Below are 18,959 nucleotides of genomic sequence, written 5' to 3'. Positions count from 1 at the left end.
CGTATGGTATGATGTAGTCGAATCGCCTTGTACTACGCACCAGTCGCTATGCACGCTACGAAGTGATGTTTTTTCGAGGCTGAAGTATATGTATGTCGAGAGGGTATGTATGAAGTTGGACTCCTTTTAAGGAGGAGCTGATGAGCTGGAGTGCAATTGACTAACTGCTCTACTGCTTAATGAGAATAAAATTATCGATCAATCGGAATGATCCGGTTACCAGATCTCCACCCTGTGACGCGATTTAACCGGGGTGGGTGAATTAATCTGATTGGCTGGGAGATTAACTTATCTCTAAGCGAATTCTGAATCACCCTTTTAAAGGCAAGGCAAGGCGACTTGAAAGGTGATTTTGATGCCAATGACGATGGAAGTGATGATGTTGCAGAAGCTAGGAATGCTTCTTGAAGAACGTTTTTATGTGTATTCGAAGGCACAGGAGATTTTTTTGGGGTAGTTGATTAGGCTGAATAATCAATGATGACCAGTACAAACGCGCGATAATTTCTGTATTCTGTATGGCGGAAAAGAGAAGTCCGTGTAATCCGATCTGATCCTGGCGTTTGTCGTATGTGCGTGCGCTTCTTCTCTTCTGATCAATCGAAGAAGCGATGATGTGGTAGATTACTTTGAATGAGCTTTTATCTTTATAGTGGGGAGGGGGATGCAGTCTATACTATCATACAATCAAAGAAGATCATCAGACATGTGCCGATTTATATGTACTCGTGCATGATGAGAGCCGGAGGAGGAGCTCCTGACTAAGAGTCCCCCTTCGGATGGACCCGGCTAAATTGATTCTTACGCTTTGATGATGATCACGTCTTACGGTGGCAGCTCGCGTCGGCTGGAAGCTAAAAAAGAGAAAAGTGCACCCGAACCCCCGATTGATAATGTTTTCGAATTTTCTACATGATCGGGAAAATACCCCGAGCTCATATACGTACCGCATACGCTTTTAGGCCGAGGGTGTCTGCTGGAAGATGGGCATGCCCTTTCGAAGTAGTCACGCCGTGCAACAATTGCTGTCCGTGGCGTATCCTCCCAACAGGGTGTGCTTGCCTGGGCAGTAGAGATCATCGGCGGACATCCCACCTTGCATTGTGTCGGCTTGCCTTGTATGGAGCCTTCGGTATTTGGACTTCGGCAAGACATGCAGGGAAGAGTAGACACGAAGGGAACAGGGTCATCGAAGAAGGGAGGGGTAAATAAGAAGAGATGTAACCAGCAGAGGCCTTTTGAAGGGGACGAAAAAATTTGATCACGGACGGGCTCGAACCGCCGACAATTGCATGACTAATTCACCTTGTCCAAGGACTTCGGATAATATTAGTACAAGATTCTAACCAAACTGAAATACGCGACCAACTGCCTACGTTTGTAAACAATAGATTTTTGTGACAATATATAGGGGTCTGTGAAAGATCGCGCGGCCTAATTGAGCGGCTCCTCGTTTAAAAACATCAGGGGATCGAAGGCATACATACGTACTGCAATCCTTTTTCCAAACAGTCTGTGAGGCCTGAGGCTTCCGGGACAGGTCGTTGAACATGATTTCCAATTTCCCGGCCGGGCAAAATTCCTCGGTCGTTCGGGGTGCGAAATCAAGCCGCCAGATGCAGTAGATTCTCCATAGTCGTAGGCAGCGGATTCACCAATATCGAAGAAATTATCGTCATTAAGTGGACACGGAGAGCGACTATCGCGCAGCTGCAGGATGACTACCTTGCCCATAATGCTCATCTCACCAATGGCGTTTCTCATCACCGGCGTGATACGATAGTGCCGTCATTCACATCTCGGTGTGGGTCTCACCTCACGAATTCCGGTATGTCGGAGGGATAAGTCGACGTGTCATTCTGAATCTCCAAAAAACGCTCGCCGAGGAGATTGCGAAGTTTACATGTAATGATCCCATTTATTGGTCCTGCATGACTAAGATAAATTGACAGACATACAGATTAACAGACATACAAACTGACAGACTCGCGGCCTATGAGGCATAAATTTCAGATAGTGTGAAGAAAGGTACCAAGCTGCAATGACGGCTAGAGAGACAGAAGTTACGAAAAAGTGGAAAAACTCCAGATGATTCAAGAGACAAAGGTGAAAGATTGTTGAGTAGCGCCTTTTCCTGTGAAGTCACCCCGTACTCGTAGACGTCATCCCGCTCTTTCGATGGTAACCACTGCCCGCGAAAAAACGCCTGTAAAGCTGAGATCCCTCAGACACACATCTATGTGTGTTCTTATTTGTGTCCATTTTTTTTCGGCAGCCGACAAGTTTTCGCCACTTTTCCATCGATTTCGATTGGTGCCTGTCGACTGTAGATTTGATGCTTCAACGAGTCCGAGACGGAAAAAAAGAAGGGAGGACCGAGGAGAGTGAGATGGACGGTTGATGAATATGTGTTATCGTCGGCGTATTCCCTTATAGGTACATGTAACGGTTGTTATCGCCCGGGGTATAGGGATGGATGGCTGCGATTTTTAGGCGGGAAATTGAAAGTTACAAGGTCGAGAAAGAACTGATAACCGATTGTCAGGGTAAGTGGGATTTGTTATCGAGATTATGATGGTATCCTTATTGTAAATCCGCGCTACATCGGCATCGGGTGTTGCTGTTGCGATTGAGATGCACCTCAGGTAGTGGATCGGGCGAGGGAGCTTACAAAGATAGCGAGGACAATATTATAAGATGCCGGAATCGCGCAATGCGTTTTGGAGGATCGTTTCTTTCACTGCTGCGAATACGAGGCGGATCTTTCACACCGAGAAGTCAGCATCAATATATAAAGATTGGAGCACACTTTGTCTCGAAAGATATGCCGTCGAATGAATATAACATATCAAGTAAAGTCAAGTCGAAAGCCCAGGTCAGGATAGGATGCAAAAGACGAAGCTCACATTTGACGTATCCGTTGCTTGCGTTAGATGAGGGTAGACAGATAATCGCGCCCGATTAGTCTGAGTAAACCTCCATAAAATGTATTTAGCAGCTTTGTTGATATCCGCTCCACCTGAAATTGTGAAATCGAGACGCGCGGAGTCAGCTGTCTTGCTTTGAGATTAAGGGGGATGCTATGTCGGGCTGGGCTAGGGACGGACGATTGACCCCCGACTTACCTGTATATTCTGGGAAATATTGGACCAGTGGTATTTTCGGTAATTTCTGCTTGAATAGATCTATCTTGTTCAGGAAAAGAATGACCGAAGTTCGAAGAAACCATCTCGAATTTATCACTGATTCGAATAACACCAAGGATTCTTGCATTCGATTCTGCCCTGATTCCTCTAATAAGACCTGATCGTATTCTGATAATGCCACGCAAAAGATGATAGAGGTGACAGCCTCGAAACCTAGATGTACGAATTCCAGATACGAGCGTCAGTGTCTCTTCCATCTTTGCAATTGCTTTATCCTGCTTATCTACTCATGTACGTGCTCCACTAATCGGTCGGAGACATCAGACGCTAGCCCAACTCACAATGAATCCATTTCTTCCTCTCACTTCGTTGTCCTCCTACATCGAACATATGTATGCTCAATTGGCCCATATTGAATCTGGTCTCGCTAATACCGGTGGTCTTCGTTCTTGCGCGCAATACATCCGCTTCGTCCGGTATGTAATCTGCTGCTCCTATCTTGCGCAAGTTCGCAAAGAAGTACGTCGCAGAATCCATCAAGTAGAACTCTGAAGATCTATCCATAACAGAAGGAATCACGGGGTCGTGCCATAACGAATCTACGTTGTGAAGGATCTCCGTCGGTAGGACAGATAACGGGTCGGTGTCCATTCGGTACTCGAGTATCCTATCGGCATATACCTGACAGGGTCCTATCAGCTTTCTATTTTGTATTATTTACTGTGTGCCGTGCGGACGACCTGATGTTTTCTGGCACATCTCTCGAGGAGCTTGAAGCAATTAAAATGTAGATCTGAGGGACTCACCCTATTATTCGCATCCTCCGGATCTACCCCGATCTTCCTCATAGCCATAATCAGAGCCTGTGCCGAGTCAAGCACGTTCTTATGCACGATCTGACGGAAGCTTAATAATTCTTCGCGACTATAACCATTCTGATGGATGATCTTCATTTGCTTCACTATCGTCGACTTTCCTGATTCTCCGGAACCTACACGGTGCCACCATCATATTTAGCGAAGATCTATCAAAGCAGGTCGCAAGGAGCAGGCAAGTCGAGGTGGAATATCCGAATGGTAACGATGGATGACTTGGGGTAACAATTATGTTCGCATCAGAAAGCACAATTGAGGATCTCGAGAAGCATTGTTTCGTCCTTCTCAAAACCCTGGACCTTGACCTCCTTCCTCAGAATTGGAGGATTCACACATTGCGGGAGTAGTACATTTCCCTTTTGGCAATGTAGTCCGACGAAGAGGAGACACCATCACTCACCCAGCAACAAGATCTTGCACTCCCTCTTGAACTTCTTCGAATCATCTTCCAATTGCCTATCAATGATATTACTCCTGTTCCTGTCATTCTTCGATTCTGGTGCCGATGGTTCGGTCGCAGCTAGAGCAGCAGCTAGACCTTGGCCTGCTACGCCTGTCGGTGTCGACTCGCCATTGTTAGCTGCGGGAGAGGGGGACGAGGGATTGGTGGTGTTTACGTTGGTCTTGGTCTGGGGTGATTTGGTGTTGGAGACTGGTACTTGTTTGGTCTCTGATGGATGTTTGGGCGTTTCCGGCGTCGACATACAACCTCCCATCTTGACTAAACTGGGACTGATCGATTGCGCGACTATACGCCGACGTGCTGATTATCGGTCTTGGGTGATGTTTGGATGTCTAGGTCGACCGTCAGTGAAAGTGTGGGCGGTGTGAGATGGCCTGGACTGGATCTGCAATACAGCGCGCTGTTTATGAGTAAGCTTCAGCAGATAAGACAGAATTTGGAAGGTGGCGCGGAGCATGCAAGAGCTGGAGTGACTCACCAGATGGATGGGCAAGCGAATACTGTGTCGGGTGTCCTAGTGCAGCTGACCAATCCAACCGATTCTACTCCACCTCGAAGGTGGAATGTGTACTCGGGCTTGGCTTGTCTTGCGCGTGTCTTTCTGGTATCACGATGTCCGAGCCTTCCAATCTGGATCCTGATACTGCCTTGCTATGCTGTGCCGTGCGAGTACGATTGGTGATATCAATGACGATGCAATGGCAAGATGGATATATGAATGTATGGATTGAGAGCGAGAGAGTGAGAATAGTAATGATGAATAATGGTATGCTAGTATTAGTGGACCGTTAATTTCCTTTCTATGTGTGTGTGGCTAGTCATTACTATTTGGTGTAATTCCTTGCGTTTTCCTCTTTGGGTGGTATTTGGTCATGGTTATGCGGTTATGTGCTTATGTGGCCATATGATGTATTCATGATTTTTTATTTCATCGGGTGCCCTGCCACCTGTGCAGCGTGTGTCCGAGTTCATATAAGTACAATGGGGATACTGTATTACCCTACAAATCAACTATTGAGCAAATGTGAACTGATCTGCTGCTGCAGCTGGGGGCTGCTGGGTACGTCTGACGATCTCCACCTTCAAAGCCTCTTACTTAGGTGTTAGGACATGTCAAATACCCTCATACCCTACGTTACTCTATTTCCTGCCCAACCCAGATTGGGTATAAATCCGGAATGACCTCACGAGATATTACCGCTTTGAGAGACTACTTGCTGTTTGTCACACACCCAGAGGCTAAGGATCGCCGGGTCAGGGTCCGGGAAATTGCATAGTGGCGTAAAATAGTTCATATGCCGTCAAAAAGAAACTCTAAACACTATGCGTTTATGAACAAGTCCAAGCCAGCTAGCTGGTGCTCGGGGAAAAAAACTGTCTTTTTGCTAGCTCAACGCGTACAATATCCGGGAGTGAGATCAACAGAAGACAAAGCGATGTCCTTGTGACAGGCCGATTCTGAAGCGACGACACAAAATAATTGTGTGTCAGATTATACGCATGAATAGTGACTCACGCAAAAAACCGAAAAATCAATGGGTCGCGTATTTCAGTTTGGTTAGAATCTTGTACTAATATTATCCGAAGTCTTTGGACAAGGTGGATTAGTCATGCAATTGTCGGCGGTTCGAGCCCGTCCGTGATCAGTTTTTTTTTGGCTCAGAGTTTCCTCTGCCGTACCCTAGTTATGTGTAGCTCAGAACGCATTTAAGGTCTGATGATTACATTCATGACGAGGTTCCCGAGCCCGATAATGAGATTGCATAACACCAGTCTACTCTTGACCGTCCCTCAACTTCCCTTTGACCCCTTCCCTCGCGCCCTCAAGCCCCCCAGGTGACACACCCGCGGGAGATCTGGTTGTCGGGCGAGATCACGCCGTCCGGTAGTTTTGGCTTCTGCTTCAGCTTGTTGGAGAGCAGCATCAAGTTGATCAACGTAATTGACTGCACCGAGGCCGTTTGGGACGAAAGCGAGAAGGAGAGGGCGGGGCAGTACGTCCGATTGTAGCATTGCCATCAGAGCTGACTGAGAATTCAGACGACTTGGTACGAACGTGACTAGGAATGGTGTACTCAGGTCCGACTTTTCCTATGGATGGCGCATTGCTTCAGAGAGGGGAGTCGAAGGAGGTGCTAGATCGTTCCAGTCAGATGGGACCCGCTGCTTTGGGATCTATTCTTGGCATGAAGCGAATATTCTGGACATGATGCAGTATATTCATTCTGACAGCTTCTACCTACGGATAATGCAAAATGCTCTCAGCCCCGATGCACCGCAAGGAAGGCAAACCACAACATGTCTCTCAGAGAAGATATGAAGAGCATGTCACGCACTTCAGCATGATCGCAAGCCACAGCACAGCTTGATGTCGGGACCATCTACGGCCACGTCAGATGGCTGGATCCATATGAGCAACTGGGCACCCGCACAAGCTACAAATCTTACATGAGTCGTGAGACCTAGGGTGTACTAGTTCGTTAAAAGAATAGAACGGGCAACTTCCTCTAGTGTTCCCTGAAAGAAGGTGATAGCCCATCTGAGAATTTGAATGGGCAAATGCGCAGGGATCTCGTAGTTGGACTTGCAATACCTCCCCCTCTATGCTGGCGGTACCCTGCTGTGGCATCCATCGAGACTCTGCTACGCGTTGGGCCTGACAGTCAGTGAGAGGATACATCAGGAGTACTCGCAATACATTAGCTGAACCATATTTGCCTCAATACGCTGCCAAGGCTCGCGGAATCGCCGCAGCATGACTTATTACCTCATTACCTATCGATCTACACTCGTGTTTAGGGACAGATTTCACTTGACTGAGAGAGCGTCAATCCTCTTTTGGCAATGAACAATTCAGTTCAGGTGCAAGTTCCATCGTGGATCACCAAGCGACGACATAGTCTATCGCAGAGCACAACGTGATGCCATAACTGCCGTCATACGAGTACAGTCGCTTGTCAGTTGACAGCGAGAGATTAGTCTCCTGAGGTGAGCACCTACGAAGAGGTGACATCGCTCTGTGGGCGCTGTGGATGATTGGACTCTTGGCTTAATGGTCAGCGTACATCGGTCGGACAGAAATCCAAGATTGTAGGCAGACATCAATGTGGCGTCAACTACAGGAAGGCAAAGATCGCAATTCTCAGATATTCGGGATGGAGGTATCACTTCGTCAACTGCATAAGCTAAAGATGATATAACTATATACAAAAGATTACTCGAGGTCGCCATTCCCTTCTCTAATCGTCCATCGATCCAAGTAGCGCTCATTCACGCAATCGAGAATCAGATTTCCTCAGAATCCTGCTGCTCCAGGTGCTTTGTCGCCTTCTCTCTTGAGCGCCAAGAGAATCTCTTTCATTCGGGCAAGGTCCGATCCCCCAGGTACAGATGGTCGGACAGTCTTGGATTCTGCGACGCACCACATGAGCAAGATCGCATGTCAATTTGGAGGGGATGTATGCTCACGAGAATTCTCCAGCTGTATCAAATCGGTGATCCTTTCCCAAGCTGTTCCTTTAGCGATTCCCTCGTTTAGCTTTTCGAGGAAAGCAGCTTCATTCTCTCTGCAAAGTAGTCAGTCATTCAGCGATTTGCCCGTTCAAATGAATGGAGCAGTATCATGAATACCTGTGATGTCATGGCGGGAAGGGCAGAGCGCTTCTTGCTTGCTTTCGGAATAAAGATTTTGTCGGAACGACAGGCAGAATGCACTCACTTATTCTCCCTGATGTTCCTCTCTTTCATCTTATTGTAATCCTCGTAGAAGCTGTCGATGGATTTTTCCGCCTTGTTCGCCATCTCGTCTCGTCGTTGCTTATCCTCTTCGTCTCTCTTGCGGATCTGCTCAGCCTGTTTTTCCCTCCATGCTCTGATGGGCTCGGTCTCTTCCTGTTCATTTGATTGCAAGATATTGTTGAACGTAGGTGGAGGTAATATACTTTGAGCCGAGCGTGGTTTAGGGGCAGCCGTGACCGGGTATGGTGATTGTCCGTATGGCTGAGGTGATAAGGCATTGAATACCGGTTTGGGAGCCTGGGTTGATCAACAATAAATCTTTTAGCTCGACGAAGTCACACTCTCTACAGCATGGTCGAGATGCGGGATATTCGGATGGAGCAACCCTCCAAATTGATTGAAGGAAGATTCCTACTCACAGGCTCGTAGCCGACCTCTCCTGAGAGGTCCGGGAATTGGTTCTCGAATTGAGCACGATCCTCATCTTCGCCCGTACCGCTGACGCCAGTGACCCTGACTTCACGACCACCTTTTGCGGGCGAGTCGAGAGACGGGAAGCCGTCAATACCTTTTGGAGAAGGTGGTTTTGCTGGTTCAGCTGCAGGAGCCGGTGATGCTATGAGACCGAAGCTCAACACCCTGCTGACCTGACGAAAGATAGAGGATGAAACGGGCTTACAGAAATCGGGGAAGGCATCCATTCCCGAGGGAGCTGATGGAGCACTTCCAGACGCAAAGAGATCAGCGTCCTCACCTATGAACGTCTGTCACGTCAGCGCCAAGTTATAAAAGACAGACAGAAACAGTGTGTTCAGGTGATCATGATCGATGACAAGGAAGACGACAAGGAAGAAGGCACGGTCACGTCGAGCCAAAACTCACCCAGAGCAGCCTTCTCTCGGGCTAGGAAATCAGCCATTGGATCGTCACTCATTTTGTACTGTCTGTAGGTCGTGGTTGCTGGCCAACTTATAAGAGTAAACAGGAATGAACATGGGACAAATGAGCCAAGGTTAGGTATGTTGGTGAGCTTCCAGCTTGTGGTGACGCGCAGACCCATGGAACTCGAAACGTGGCAAATGACCAGTGGAAGCGATCACACGTGGTACATGCTTGTCAAGGCAATCTCCGCCTGTGGCATGCAGCATTGAATTGAGCGCGTCAGACAATCTTTGGAATGCCTTCTTCTCTCATAAGTCTTCAAGCGCAATCGCTGACATCGCACAACTCCCTTCATCGCTTGGGGTGGCGTTATGGCTGTGGAAGTCATCATCCGATCTGCGACTCTCCGACGGTGATGCAGCCATCGAGATGAACGGACAGCAGAATTCCACTGTCGCAGCCATTCCTCATCCCCCTACCTACCCTTACAATTGGCGAGAAATCATCAATGGATCTTTGGAGGAGAATTTCGGTACGCAACTCGCCAGTTGCTGCTCATAGTAGTGCATCCAGCTCGCATACTGATCGCAAGTGATCTGTAGTGTCTATCGCCCTCGGTTCACTCAATGAGCTCATCAAACCTGACTTCATTCCCTCGTTGTACGTTTACGAAATCCATGATACACCAGTCACTCGCTAACCATGACCCGTGATTTCAGAGAACATATTCAGCTCCTTCTACATCTCGCGATCAATCCCTCTACTCATCAAATAACGCCTGAACTCCCTCTCAGTCTCCTTTTCAAGCTGCTATCATGCCACAGATCCTCGTCGCTGTCCCAAGCTCTACCAATCCATCCGTCTTCGTCGGACCAAACCGTTCGCGAAGAAATTCCAGCATGGTTACAATGGAATTACAAGCGTTCGGAACTGCACAAGACGGTCTGGAAGAGTATGAAGCGATGTTCAGAGCAAGGTATATGGGCTCTGCTCTGGGACCAGAATCCGGAAACAAAACGTGCCGACAGTCGTAGAAGAGAAAGAGGGCAGGTCGGAGCACACGAAGACGAAAATGACAGTGGGGACGATGATGGGAGCGCAAATCACATGCAGCTGAGCTCCAATGGATGGAGTTTGCTGGAATGGCTGGTCGCGTTCTGGGAGAAGGACAAGTGTGTGGACCAAAACCAAGCCGGATCTGGATCTGGTCATTCTCTCTTATTCCTGAAACAACTTCCGCGGCCAATGGACAGGACCGGACAATTACCTCGAAATGACGCCTCGATTCCACTCAGCATACTCAAACAAGCTTGCGACGACTCACTCTCCAAGTCCGCCGAATCCCGAGAATGGCGCATTTCGGTTGCCGTTAGATTGTTATCATTGGTCATCTTGACGACGAATGGTAAGGAACCCCCGTTCCATCCAGCTTCACTCTCAACACCGCTCCTTCACACCATGCGGGCTTTGCCTTTGATCGACGTGCAGACTATCCTACGTTACCTGGACGTTCTAGGTCATTGGAGGATCGTCTCCCATACTCTCACTCTACTAGTGGAGGATGTAGCTGGAGGAAGCGTTTGCACATTGCGAGATGAACGGAAGAATATACATTTCGAAGAAGACTTTAATCATCGGCTGAATCGACCGACTAGCGGCTATCTTATGAAAGTATTGCTCTTGTCATCATTGCCCCGTGCCGACAATCAGGGCAAAATGCTCAGTTTCAAAGTAGCGCTCGTGCGTATCATCAAAGCCCACCAGTCTGCGGAAGAGCAAGATAAAATCAGGCGCCGCATTCGAGATGATTCCGACTGGTGGGGCAGATTCAATAAGGTTCTCGAGCAGGAAACGAAGGGATCGAAGGCAATACTCACAGGCTGTATGGAGTCATTGTTAAGTTAGTTTTGGGACCATCCAGTGATTCCATGTAACGCGATCGTCTACATGCCATTCAGCATATCCTCTGCAGGTGTGACCGTCTCCATGATCAATTGGCGTCCAGCTGTAACATCCCAGGCCAAGAAGGAAAAAAACAAAAACATTGATCACGGACGGGCTCGAACCGCCGACAATTGCATGACTAATCCACCTTGTCCAAAGACTTCGGATAATATTAGTACAAGATTCTAACCAAACTGAAATACGCGACCAGATTGAAGATTTGTTGAAGATTGAAAATGTCAAAACATTATATTCAGTTGAAAAAAAAAGTGTGTGTTGACATTTTCCGACAAATTGGCCGTGCAGTCAGCCCCAGGATTCTGGCCCCGGATCAACGATGTCCAGCTCTCGATGGTCAGATCCTCCGGGCCATGCATGGGAATCCTGTTTACATTCCAGACTCAACCGCTTTCCGTATCTTACTTCTATGTCGTGTGCCGAAAAGTCTTCCTTACGTAACAGAATCGCCGCAGGGGTCCAATCTTTCTAATCGGGTTTCCTGATTGACCAAACGCATTGTTTTGTATTCTCCATGATCTGCTCAAGGACGTGACATTTCCCCCAATTATGAAAGTACCAACAATGCGCCTTCTAGGGTTCCTGCCGTGCTGTGGACATCGAAAGGACAAGGTGAAAGATGACGAGAATGTCAGTCCGGAGTCTACTTACGAGTGGGCTTTTCTTGTGTCTGCACCTCTGATATCCACCTTCTCGAAATTGCACATGACCCGCCACGATCCGATTGATCTGACCTGATTCGCTGATCCAATGGGTATTATTTTAGGCTCAAGAAGGCGCCGCCCTCCTACCTCCGCAAAGAGAAGAATCGATAATATCAGCGGATGGTTTGAGTGGAAACTATGGAGCTACGGATCAAGGACTGACGGACGAACAGCGTTTGAGGATTGAAGCAATAGGCCGACAAGTGGGAGGGTGAGAAGAGCTCGATTGGCTTGATTCTTTAATTGTGCTTCAGTCGGTGAAGCACGAGCGACTGACAGAATTAACCTGGTTACCACATTGTCTTAGACACATGTTACCGATAAATGCGTTACCACCTGGCCCAGGGAAGAATTCTCCCTCGCTGAATCGAAATACAGCCAGAGCGCCATCGCCGTCAGCTACCTCTCACTCAAGAGAATCATCTCGACCCTCATCGCCCTCTCCTTTACGGCCCGAGACGTCTCCACCGGACGGGGTTCTGCGATCGCCCGAGAAAGAGGATGATGGTGTGGTAAGGAAGACCCTCTTTGCTGGCGGAGGAGGGGGAACGAGTAACAGGAAGACTAGTGGGAGGGGAAAGGGCAAGACTAGAGGGAAAGGGAGAAAGTAGGACGGGGTCTAAGAGTGAGAGCATAATTACGAAGCAAAAGCCAATGAGTTTCACCAAATTACCGTTAAAACGCTGCGAAGAGTAGCTCGAGAAAGAGTGTAGTATATACGTCGGTTCGCAATGAATTGAGGAGGCATCGACATAACATCGGGAAAGAGCCTGCGACTACGAGCCCTGTTGTATTGATATGCAGACATCCGCATGCATGAAATTTCAGTTTCCCACGGAGAATGCTATAGATGTCCGACTCGCTCGTCGCGGTTCTGTCATGCTGAGCCGGAACCGTCCCTGCTTAGATTCGGATTGATTCTGGGGTGGAGCAAGTCATAAGACATAAGTAGAGACTCGGTGCGCGGACTCAGCAGTATGTAGATATACCAGGACTCACCAGTCTTGACTACCTTTTGAAGGTCCTGCTCTACGCCCCAAACGTGAGCTCTCAAGTCGAGCAGCTCGAGGTGTAGACCGTCCTAAGGGATCACCCGTCAGTCTGACCTTCTTTCTGTATTTCGAGCCCGAGAAGGTGGGGGCGACATCGAGGAAGTGATGATATACGAAGATCACTCGACTGCGCTCATCTCGACTCACATAGACTCTCTTCATCTCCCCCCTTAAATTAGAAACATCCTCCTTGATCGCGCCTCCGGTCTTCAAGCCATTCATCTCCTTCTCTACGAATTGCAGACGATCAAGGTGTGATGAGATCTACGTGAGATGCCGCAATATAGCGAGAATTATACGTGTCAGCGGATATTTGAGAGCAGTAGCTTGGTCCGACGGGTGCAGATATTCACACCTGAGAGGATGTGAAATAAGAGGGTATCGCCGAAGAATATTAGAAAGCGTCACTTACTTTGCCGGTACCCTGTTGAAGTTCTTCTACGCTGGCCAACAATAAACCCGAAGCAATCTTGTTCTCTTGTTGCAGGTAATAGATTGATAGGCCGGATGAGACGGAGAAACCGAAGAGCTGCGAAGCGCTCAGTCGAATCCAGCTTCCTGTTAACGGAAGACGAAAAAACCCGCCGACTTACGAAACCCAAGATACTGTTCATCGTTTCGCATCAGTCAACGTTTGTTTAGCTCGAGGGTGATCATTGCTAGATTGGTTTTCCTTGCATGGTGTTCTGCTTGAAGAAAAAATTCGGACTCACCCTCCTCTATTTGTGGTGTACGATCAGTAAGCCAAGAGCACAACAAAAAGATCAGCGGAATGTCCTTTCACGTCGAATTGCGATTGACTCACCGAAATCCGCCCACGGGTCTCTTGGTAGGGACGGTTCCTACAGTACCTACAGCTTCTTGACGGGCAATAGATGAAGTGGACAGGCTTCGAACAGCTTGTCGAGCTGAGGTGGAGAGACGGAGACCTATCATCGAAGCTTGCTTTTTCTTTATATCGAAGCAGTCTGGTGATATCTGCGAAAATGAACGAGGAATTGTTTCGATCCGCTCAAATGCTAAAATAATGTGAGTTTCGGATGTTCGGGTAATGGAGGTACTGAAGGGCTATTTTCAAATCGTACTCGTAGCTTATTCACGGTAAAGAATTGAATCGCTATGCATGTAAAGCGTTCCACTGAATCAGAATGAATTTGTGCGTAGAGTCTCATGTGTTGGGCACTCATTATCCAAAGTATAAAGTGTCTTGCTCAGATAGAGAGCATCTACGCTTTGACAGCCTTGATGAAGGCCTTGACTTTCTCTTGATCCTTCTTTCCTCCCCCACTGACCTCCACACCCGAGCTGACATCGACCACCCTCACTCCCGCACTTCCACCCGCCTTGTGTATCGCCTCAAGAACATTATCCGGGTTCAGTCCACCCGCTAGGATGATCGGTAATTTCACATGGCCCTCACTACCATTCTCTCCCTTCTCTACGACTTTCTTCGCTGCTTCCCAGGGGAAACTCTTACCTTCCCCACCCTTCCCGCTCGCATCCAACAAAACAAAATCATTTTCTCCCGGTCTACTTATCTCCGTTGGTACCTCTCCGTCAGGCGTCACTTTGAACACTTTTATAGTTGGGACAGGGATGAATTTTGACCATCCGATAGGCTCGTCTCCGTGAAGCTGGACTATGTCAAGTCCGATCTCGTCGACAGCCTCTAGTATCTCTTCTAAAGGTTGATTCTGGAACACTCCGACCAATAAAGGTTTCTTTCTTTGGTTCAATCTGCGTGCGTTGAATGTGAACCAAGGTTCGTTCGGCCCAGAGGATGAAGACGCTGTCGCTCCGGTACCTGCACTTGAACTTCGAGCTTGTCGCACCACAGATGATATCTCCCTCGCTACGTCGTAGGTGATCCGCCTCTTTGCATTCGGGACTAGTATGACACCCAGCAGATCCGCTCCTTCCCCAATGGCGATCTTCGCATCTTCCACCGACCTGATTCCGCATATCTTCACCAGTGTTTTCTGGGTTGGAGCTTGCACAGGATCCGATAAGCCGATAAGCGATCGGAGGAATTTCTTGGTGTCTTTCGCTCTCATTAACGATTCGCCGACCAAGACGGCTCGGACACCTTCTTTGACGTATTTCTCCACATCCTCCGGTCCCGATATCCCACTCAACGCGCAGAGTATCACATCTCTTCCGTCCAAGGCTGCGTTCACCCGGGAAGTGGTTGACATGTCGACGTTGAAATCGTGTAAATTCCTGTTGTTCACTCCGATGACTTTTGACCCTATCTCCAAAGCTAATTGCAATTCGGTCGTATTGTTGACTTCTACAAGAGGTTCCATACCGATCGATACCGAGTAATCGTACAACTCCTTGAGCTGAGCAGGCTCAAGCATCGCTACGATAAGTAAGACCGTGTCTGCGCCGTATAACCTAGCTTCGTCGATCATGTATTTCGACAAGATGAAATCTTTCCTCAATATCGCAGGTCGGTTGGGTAGCGAGCTGACAGCGTTCCGTACGGCCAGCATATCGACCAATGAGCCCTTGAACCATTTCGGTTCGGTCAACACCGATATCACACTGGCGCCGGCTAGAGCGTATTTGAGGGCTTGAGCAGGTGCAGAAGCATCCGGAGCGATGTCCCCTTTACTGGGAGAAGCACGCTTGATCTCTGCCATCACTGCTGTATGCGGTGTGGAGTTGATGCGATCGACAAGAGAAAGGAGGGGCGGCGAGGTATGTAATGACAGAGAGGTAGAAACGTTGGCGGGAGTAGTAGCGAGTACGGCAGAGCTTTCTTCGACGTCTAGTAACCTCTGAGCGTGGATTTTATTCAGAATGGTAGGAAGTGAGGGCGCTGATGACGATGCTTTACTTGATGAAGGCTGAGCGGCAGATCCATTGACGAGGGAGGATTTCTCTTGATTTACGGAACTCGATTCAGGCGAAGAAGATTCAACACCACACCAAGCGTTTTCACCACCCCATTTACCGCCCTTCAGCTTTAGGAAGTTGGCCATGAGTCCCTTCCCACCTTCACTGACGCATGATTCGGGATGATATTGGACGGCTTCCACGGTAGCTTCTCGATGTCGTACACCCATGATCACACCTGACTCTTGTGTAGTAGAGGTTACTTGCAATATCGGAGGCACGGATAGTAGTTGGGCGGAAAGGGAATGATAACGGACGGAAGAGAGAAGAGGGGGAAGGTCATGGAAGATGCCGAGAGAGTCATGTTGGACTAAAGATGTCTTCCCATGTTTGATCTCTCCCGCATATGCGATCTGTATTGGTGGAGTGTGGAATTAGGTTTATTTTCAAGGTTCAATTGACGCTTTATTGATTACTCACCTCTCCACCTAGAAGATCGACGATACATTCCAGACCCATACAGACGCCTAGTATGGGAAGTTTACCTATGCCCCATCTTATGGCTTCTCGCGATATTCCACTATCCGTACGGGGATGTCCTGGTCCGGGGGAAATTACTATTCGTTCGAGTTCGCCGGAATTATATAGCTCCTGAGTGATTATTACAGCATGGTTAGCCAGATGCTTGATTGGAATGATGGAAATAGAAGTGATGATGGCCCACCTCGATCTGCTCCAATGTGACCTTGTCATTCCTGACCACCACCGGATTGCCTCCCAATACCGCTATATCGGCATAGACGTTCCAGGTGAAGGAATCGTAATTATCTATGAGCAAGGTGATTCCCATGGTGCGGCGCGGCAACGGCAAGCGACGGAGGTTGGGGAGATAGCGATGCCGGGACTTATGGACTGGACAAGCTTCTTTATAGCTGAGTTTCCCTGTAGGTTAGCAAAGAATGGGTTTTCCTATGGCTGTTGCTCTCAACGTTCGCTATAACTTCAACTTTCTCGTGCAGCATCAAACGCTCGGACCTATGCCGACATTACTCTCACCATGACTCGATTGATTGGATTGATAACCAAGGGGAAAAGGGAAAAAATACCACGTCACTCCAAAACAAGCCAGTCTACACCGGTAACTTAACTTTGGACGCGAGCTGCCTACTATATATAGACTATTGCATCGTTGAGGACTTATCAATCGTATCGACCTGCATCAAGGAAGCCAAGAAGAGATGGAGAAGTACTCGAAATGGCGAGTGAGTGCGCCCGCACTCTTCGATCGTTGCATCTGAGAAATTTATACGATACTAAGCTAATTCTGACCGATTTATAGGACCCGGGGACGGGTATACAAGTGAGCTCACTCGATGGCTCAGCACCAACTACTTCTGGCTTCAAACTTATTGACATCCTGCTTAGCCCTTCTTGCCCGTCGTACCGCCTAAGACGGTGTCTCCGATATTCATAGCGCTTCTAGGACCTTTCGCTGTTCTTACAGCTATAGCGAGGATATTGCTTCTGGGTATCATACTCCTACTCCATCTGATCCTAGTGGAAGGTGTATCCCTCGTATTCGTATGTCCCCCTTTCGTCCGCTTTAGGCACGCCATGTACTGACGATAAGGCGTGCAAAGGTACCGATATCTCCGTTATATCGGATCGTGTCCTCGGCGTTTACTGCGTTTACATGTCGAGCTGCTCTGGCGTCTTTGGGGTATTGGTGGATCACCACTGATACTTATTCGCCTAAACGAGGGTGAGCCCAAGACCATTCGAAGCATGTGTCACCGACCGAAGCATGTGTCACCGAATCAGACGAAGCTCAGAGAGGTGTCGCAACCGAAGTGGAAATGCCAGCTGATCTGGGATATTGGTATGGGAATAGCAAAAATGGGGTATCGCAAATAGCGAAGGTGCAACCTAAAAAAGGTGATTTGATTATTACGAATTGGACGAGTTATGTGGATGTGCTGTACCTCGCTTTCAGGTGAGTAACCTTTCCCTCGAGTTGGAGTTGAGTCCTCGTGGAAATAATATGACTATCTGTCTACATTTCATCGGAAGCGGATCCAGGAGTTGGACGGCTGGATACAAGCTGACTGTGGATGGGCCTTGGTGGCTGGGCTTTGGGATGTACAGATACAATCCAACATTCGTCCTTCCGATATTCTCACCGGTCTTCCCCGATTCGCAGATCTCGAAGGGCAAGACAGGCCGACATACGGGTACAGGCTCGGCACAAATCAACCTCGGATCCAATGGTCCTCAACCGGAATGTATAGGTTATTTACCTATCCCTCTACTCTCCCTTCTTTTGCAGACAGGTGCTTTGCCCCCGACAGAATTACCGCCCGCCGGAAAGTATTACAAGACCCTGAAAGAAGCTCGAAAGAAAGAGAATAGACCGTTGGTGTTCTTCCCGGAAGGAACGACGTCGAATGGTCGAGCATTGTTGAAGTTCCCCGAAGGAGTATTGGACGAGAGTGAATTTAGTGGGAAGGGGGATGATGGATTAGTCTGGATCAAATTTATCAGGTTCGTCCATTATTCCATCCGTCCGTCCGTCCGTTGCTTCTACTCACATTCAATTATGATCCCTCGTTATCGTCTCAAAGACGTTAATATGGGACGAGGCTGAGACGTAACGAGACGGTTCTTGTTTGATACGATCTGATCTGATGTTGATATCATATATATCCTACATAGACACTCCCCACCAACCCCATTTACTTCCGCAGCACCGTGCCCAATCCCTCTACCTTTCAAACACCTCCTATCGTTCTTATACACACCTACGCCTATCCCGACACGGTCGATGCACATTCGGACCCTGCACCCGTCCGCTTCGCCCTCTTCGCCGTCGTTCCTCCCTTCGGAAGTACTGAATAATGCACCTGGCGGGCTGGATGCCTCGGCTGCGGCGAAAGACCCGAGATCGGTCTGGAGGGAAGCCGTCTCGATTGTACTTGCTGAGACGGGACGGGTTAGGCGTACGAAAGGTATGGGATGGGTGGAGAAAGGTCAGTTTTCAGAATATTGGGGAAAGAGGAATAAGTAGGTATAAGTGTCTTTTGGTGGTATAAGAAATGCATGCATCATGTATCAGCATTGGTCGGTCTGAGAGATGGCAGCGGACGGGACGCAGTTGGTCAGATCCGAGCAGGAGGTCTTGCTGCTTTTGAACTGGACGTAGGCAGAGCAGAGCAGAGCAGAGCAGAGCAGAGCAATCCATCGGTTAAATTGGTGTAGCCGGCGGTGACCTTGTTCTGGTTTCCTTGATTTGCGTGCGG

At 48.4% G+C, this 18,959-nt stretch overlaps 7 protein-coding genes across 7 annotated transcripts; 3 read left to right on the top strand and 4 right to left on the bottom strand.

The window, feature by feature from the left end:
• Positions 1 to 2,690: 2,690 nt before the first annotated feature.
• Positions 2,691 to 4,737, bottom strand: I303_104838 (guanine nucleotide-binding protein subunit alpha; the record flags this gene model as incomplete). Its single annotated transcript, XM_018407491.1, has 6 exons — positions 2,691 to 2,762; positions 2,907 to 3,019; positions 3,126 to 3,359; positions 3,488 to 3,827; positions 3,953 to 4,137; positions 4,422 to 4,737. 6 exons carry the CDS (start codon positions 4,735 to 4,737, stop codon positions 2,691 to 2,693), a joined length of 1,260 nt encoding a protein of 419 aa, XP_018262702.1.
• Positions 4,738 to 7,779: 3,042 nt separating this feature from the next.
• Positions 7,780 to 9,156, bottom strand: I303_104837 (uncharacterized protein; the record flags this gene model as incomplete). The annotated part of the gene is made up of 6 exons (XM_018407492.1): positions 7,780 to 7,895; positions 7,953 to 8,050; positions 8,203 to 8,519; positions 8,642 to 8,838; positions 8,902 to 8,976; positions 9,105 to 9,156. The coding sequence occupies 6 exons, from the start codon at positions 9,154 to 9,156 to the stop codon at positions 7,780 to 7,782; spliced, it is 855 nt and encodes a 284-aa protein (XP_018262703.1).
• A 377-nt stretch (positions 9,157 to 9,533) lies between these two features.
• On the top strand, positions 9,534 to 11,009 carry I303_104836 (uncharacterized protein; the record flags this gene model as incomplete). Its single annotated transcript, XM_018407493.1, has 3 exons — positions 9,534 to 9,636; positions 9,707 to 9,764; positions 9,824 to 11,009. 3 exons carry the CDS (start codon positions 9,534 to 9,536, stop codon positions 11,007 to 11,009), a joined length of 1,347 nt encoding a protein of 448 aa, XP_018262704.1.
• Positions 11,010 to 11,630: 621 nt separating this feature from the next.
• Positions 11,631 to 12,381, top strand: I303_104835 (uncharacterized protein; the record flags this gene model as incomplete). Its single annotated transcript, XM_018407494.1, has 3 exons — positions 11,631 to 11,696; positions 11,833 to 11,981; positions 12,078 to 12,381. 3 exons carry the CDS (start codon positions 11,631 to 11,633, stop codon positions 12,379 to 12,381), a joined length of 519 nt encoding a protein of 172 aa, XP_018262705.1.
• Positions 12,382 to 12,673: 292 nt separating this feature from the next.
• I303_104834 (uncharacterized protein) lies at positions 12,674 to 13,758 on the bottom strand (the record flags this gene model as incomplete). Its single annotated transcript, XM_018407495.1, has 7 exons — positions 12,674 to 12,690; positions 12,770 to 12,851; positions 12,970 to 13,086; positions 13,235 to 13,351; positions 13,416 to 13,428; positions 13,536 to 13,541; positions 13,628 to 13,758. The coding sequence occupies 7 exons, from the start codon at positions 13,756 to 13,758 to the stop codon at positions 12,674 to 12,676; spliced, it is 483 nt and encodes a 160-aa protein (XP_018262706.1).
• A 290-nt stretch (positions 13,759 to 14,048) lies between these two features.
• Positions 14,049 to 16,513, bottom strand: I303_104833 (multifunctional tryptophan biosynthesis protein; the record flags this gene model as incomplete). Its single annotated transcript, XM_018407496.1, has 3 exons — positions 14,049 to 16,076; positions 16,144 to 16,314; positions 16,388 to 16,513. The coding sequence occupies 3 exons, from the start codon at positions 16,511 to 16,513 to the stop codon at positions 14,049 to 14,051; spliced, it is 2,325 nt and encodes a 774-aa protein (XP_018262707.1).
• Positions 16,514 to 16,901: 388 nt separating this feature from the next.
• I303_104832 (uncharacterized protein) lies at positions 16,902 to 18,727 on the top strand (the record flags this gene model as incomplete). Its single annotated transcript, XM_018407497.1, has 7 exons — positions 16,902 to 16,925; positions 17,003 to 17,023; positions 17,089 to 17,244; positions 17,304 to 17,425; positions 17,555 to 17,656; positions 17,809 to 18,204; positions 18,376 to 18,727. The coding sequence occupies 7 exons, from the start codon at positions 16,902 to 16,904 to the stop codon at positions 18,725 to 18,727; spliced, it is 1,173 nt and encodes a 390-aa protein (XP_018262708.1).
• Between the last annotated feature and the right edge of the window lie 232 nt (positions 18,728 to 18,959).

Source organism: Kwoniella dejecticola, chromosome 5 (assembly GCF_000512565.2).
Source record: "Kwoniella dejecticola CBS 10117 chromosome 5, complete sequence".
Taxonomy (NCBI): Eukaryota; Fungi; Basidiomycota; class Tremellomycetes; order Tremellales; family Cryptococcaceae; genus Kwoniella; species Kwoniella dejecticola.
Note: the sequence above shows the minus strand (reverse complement) of the source record. Positions and strands in the feature narration are given on the sequence as shown.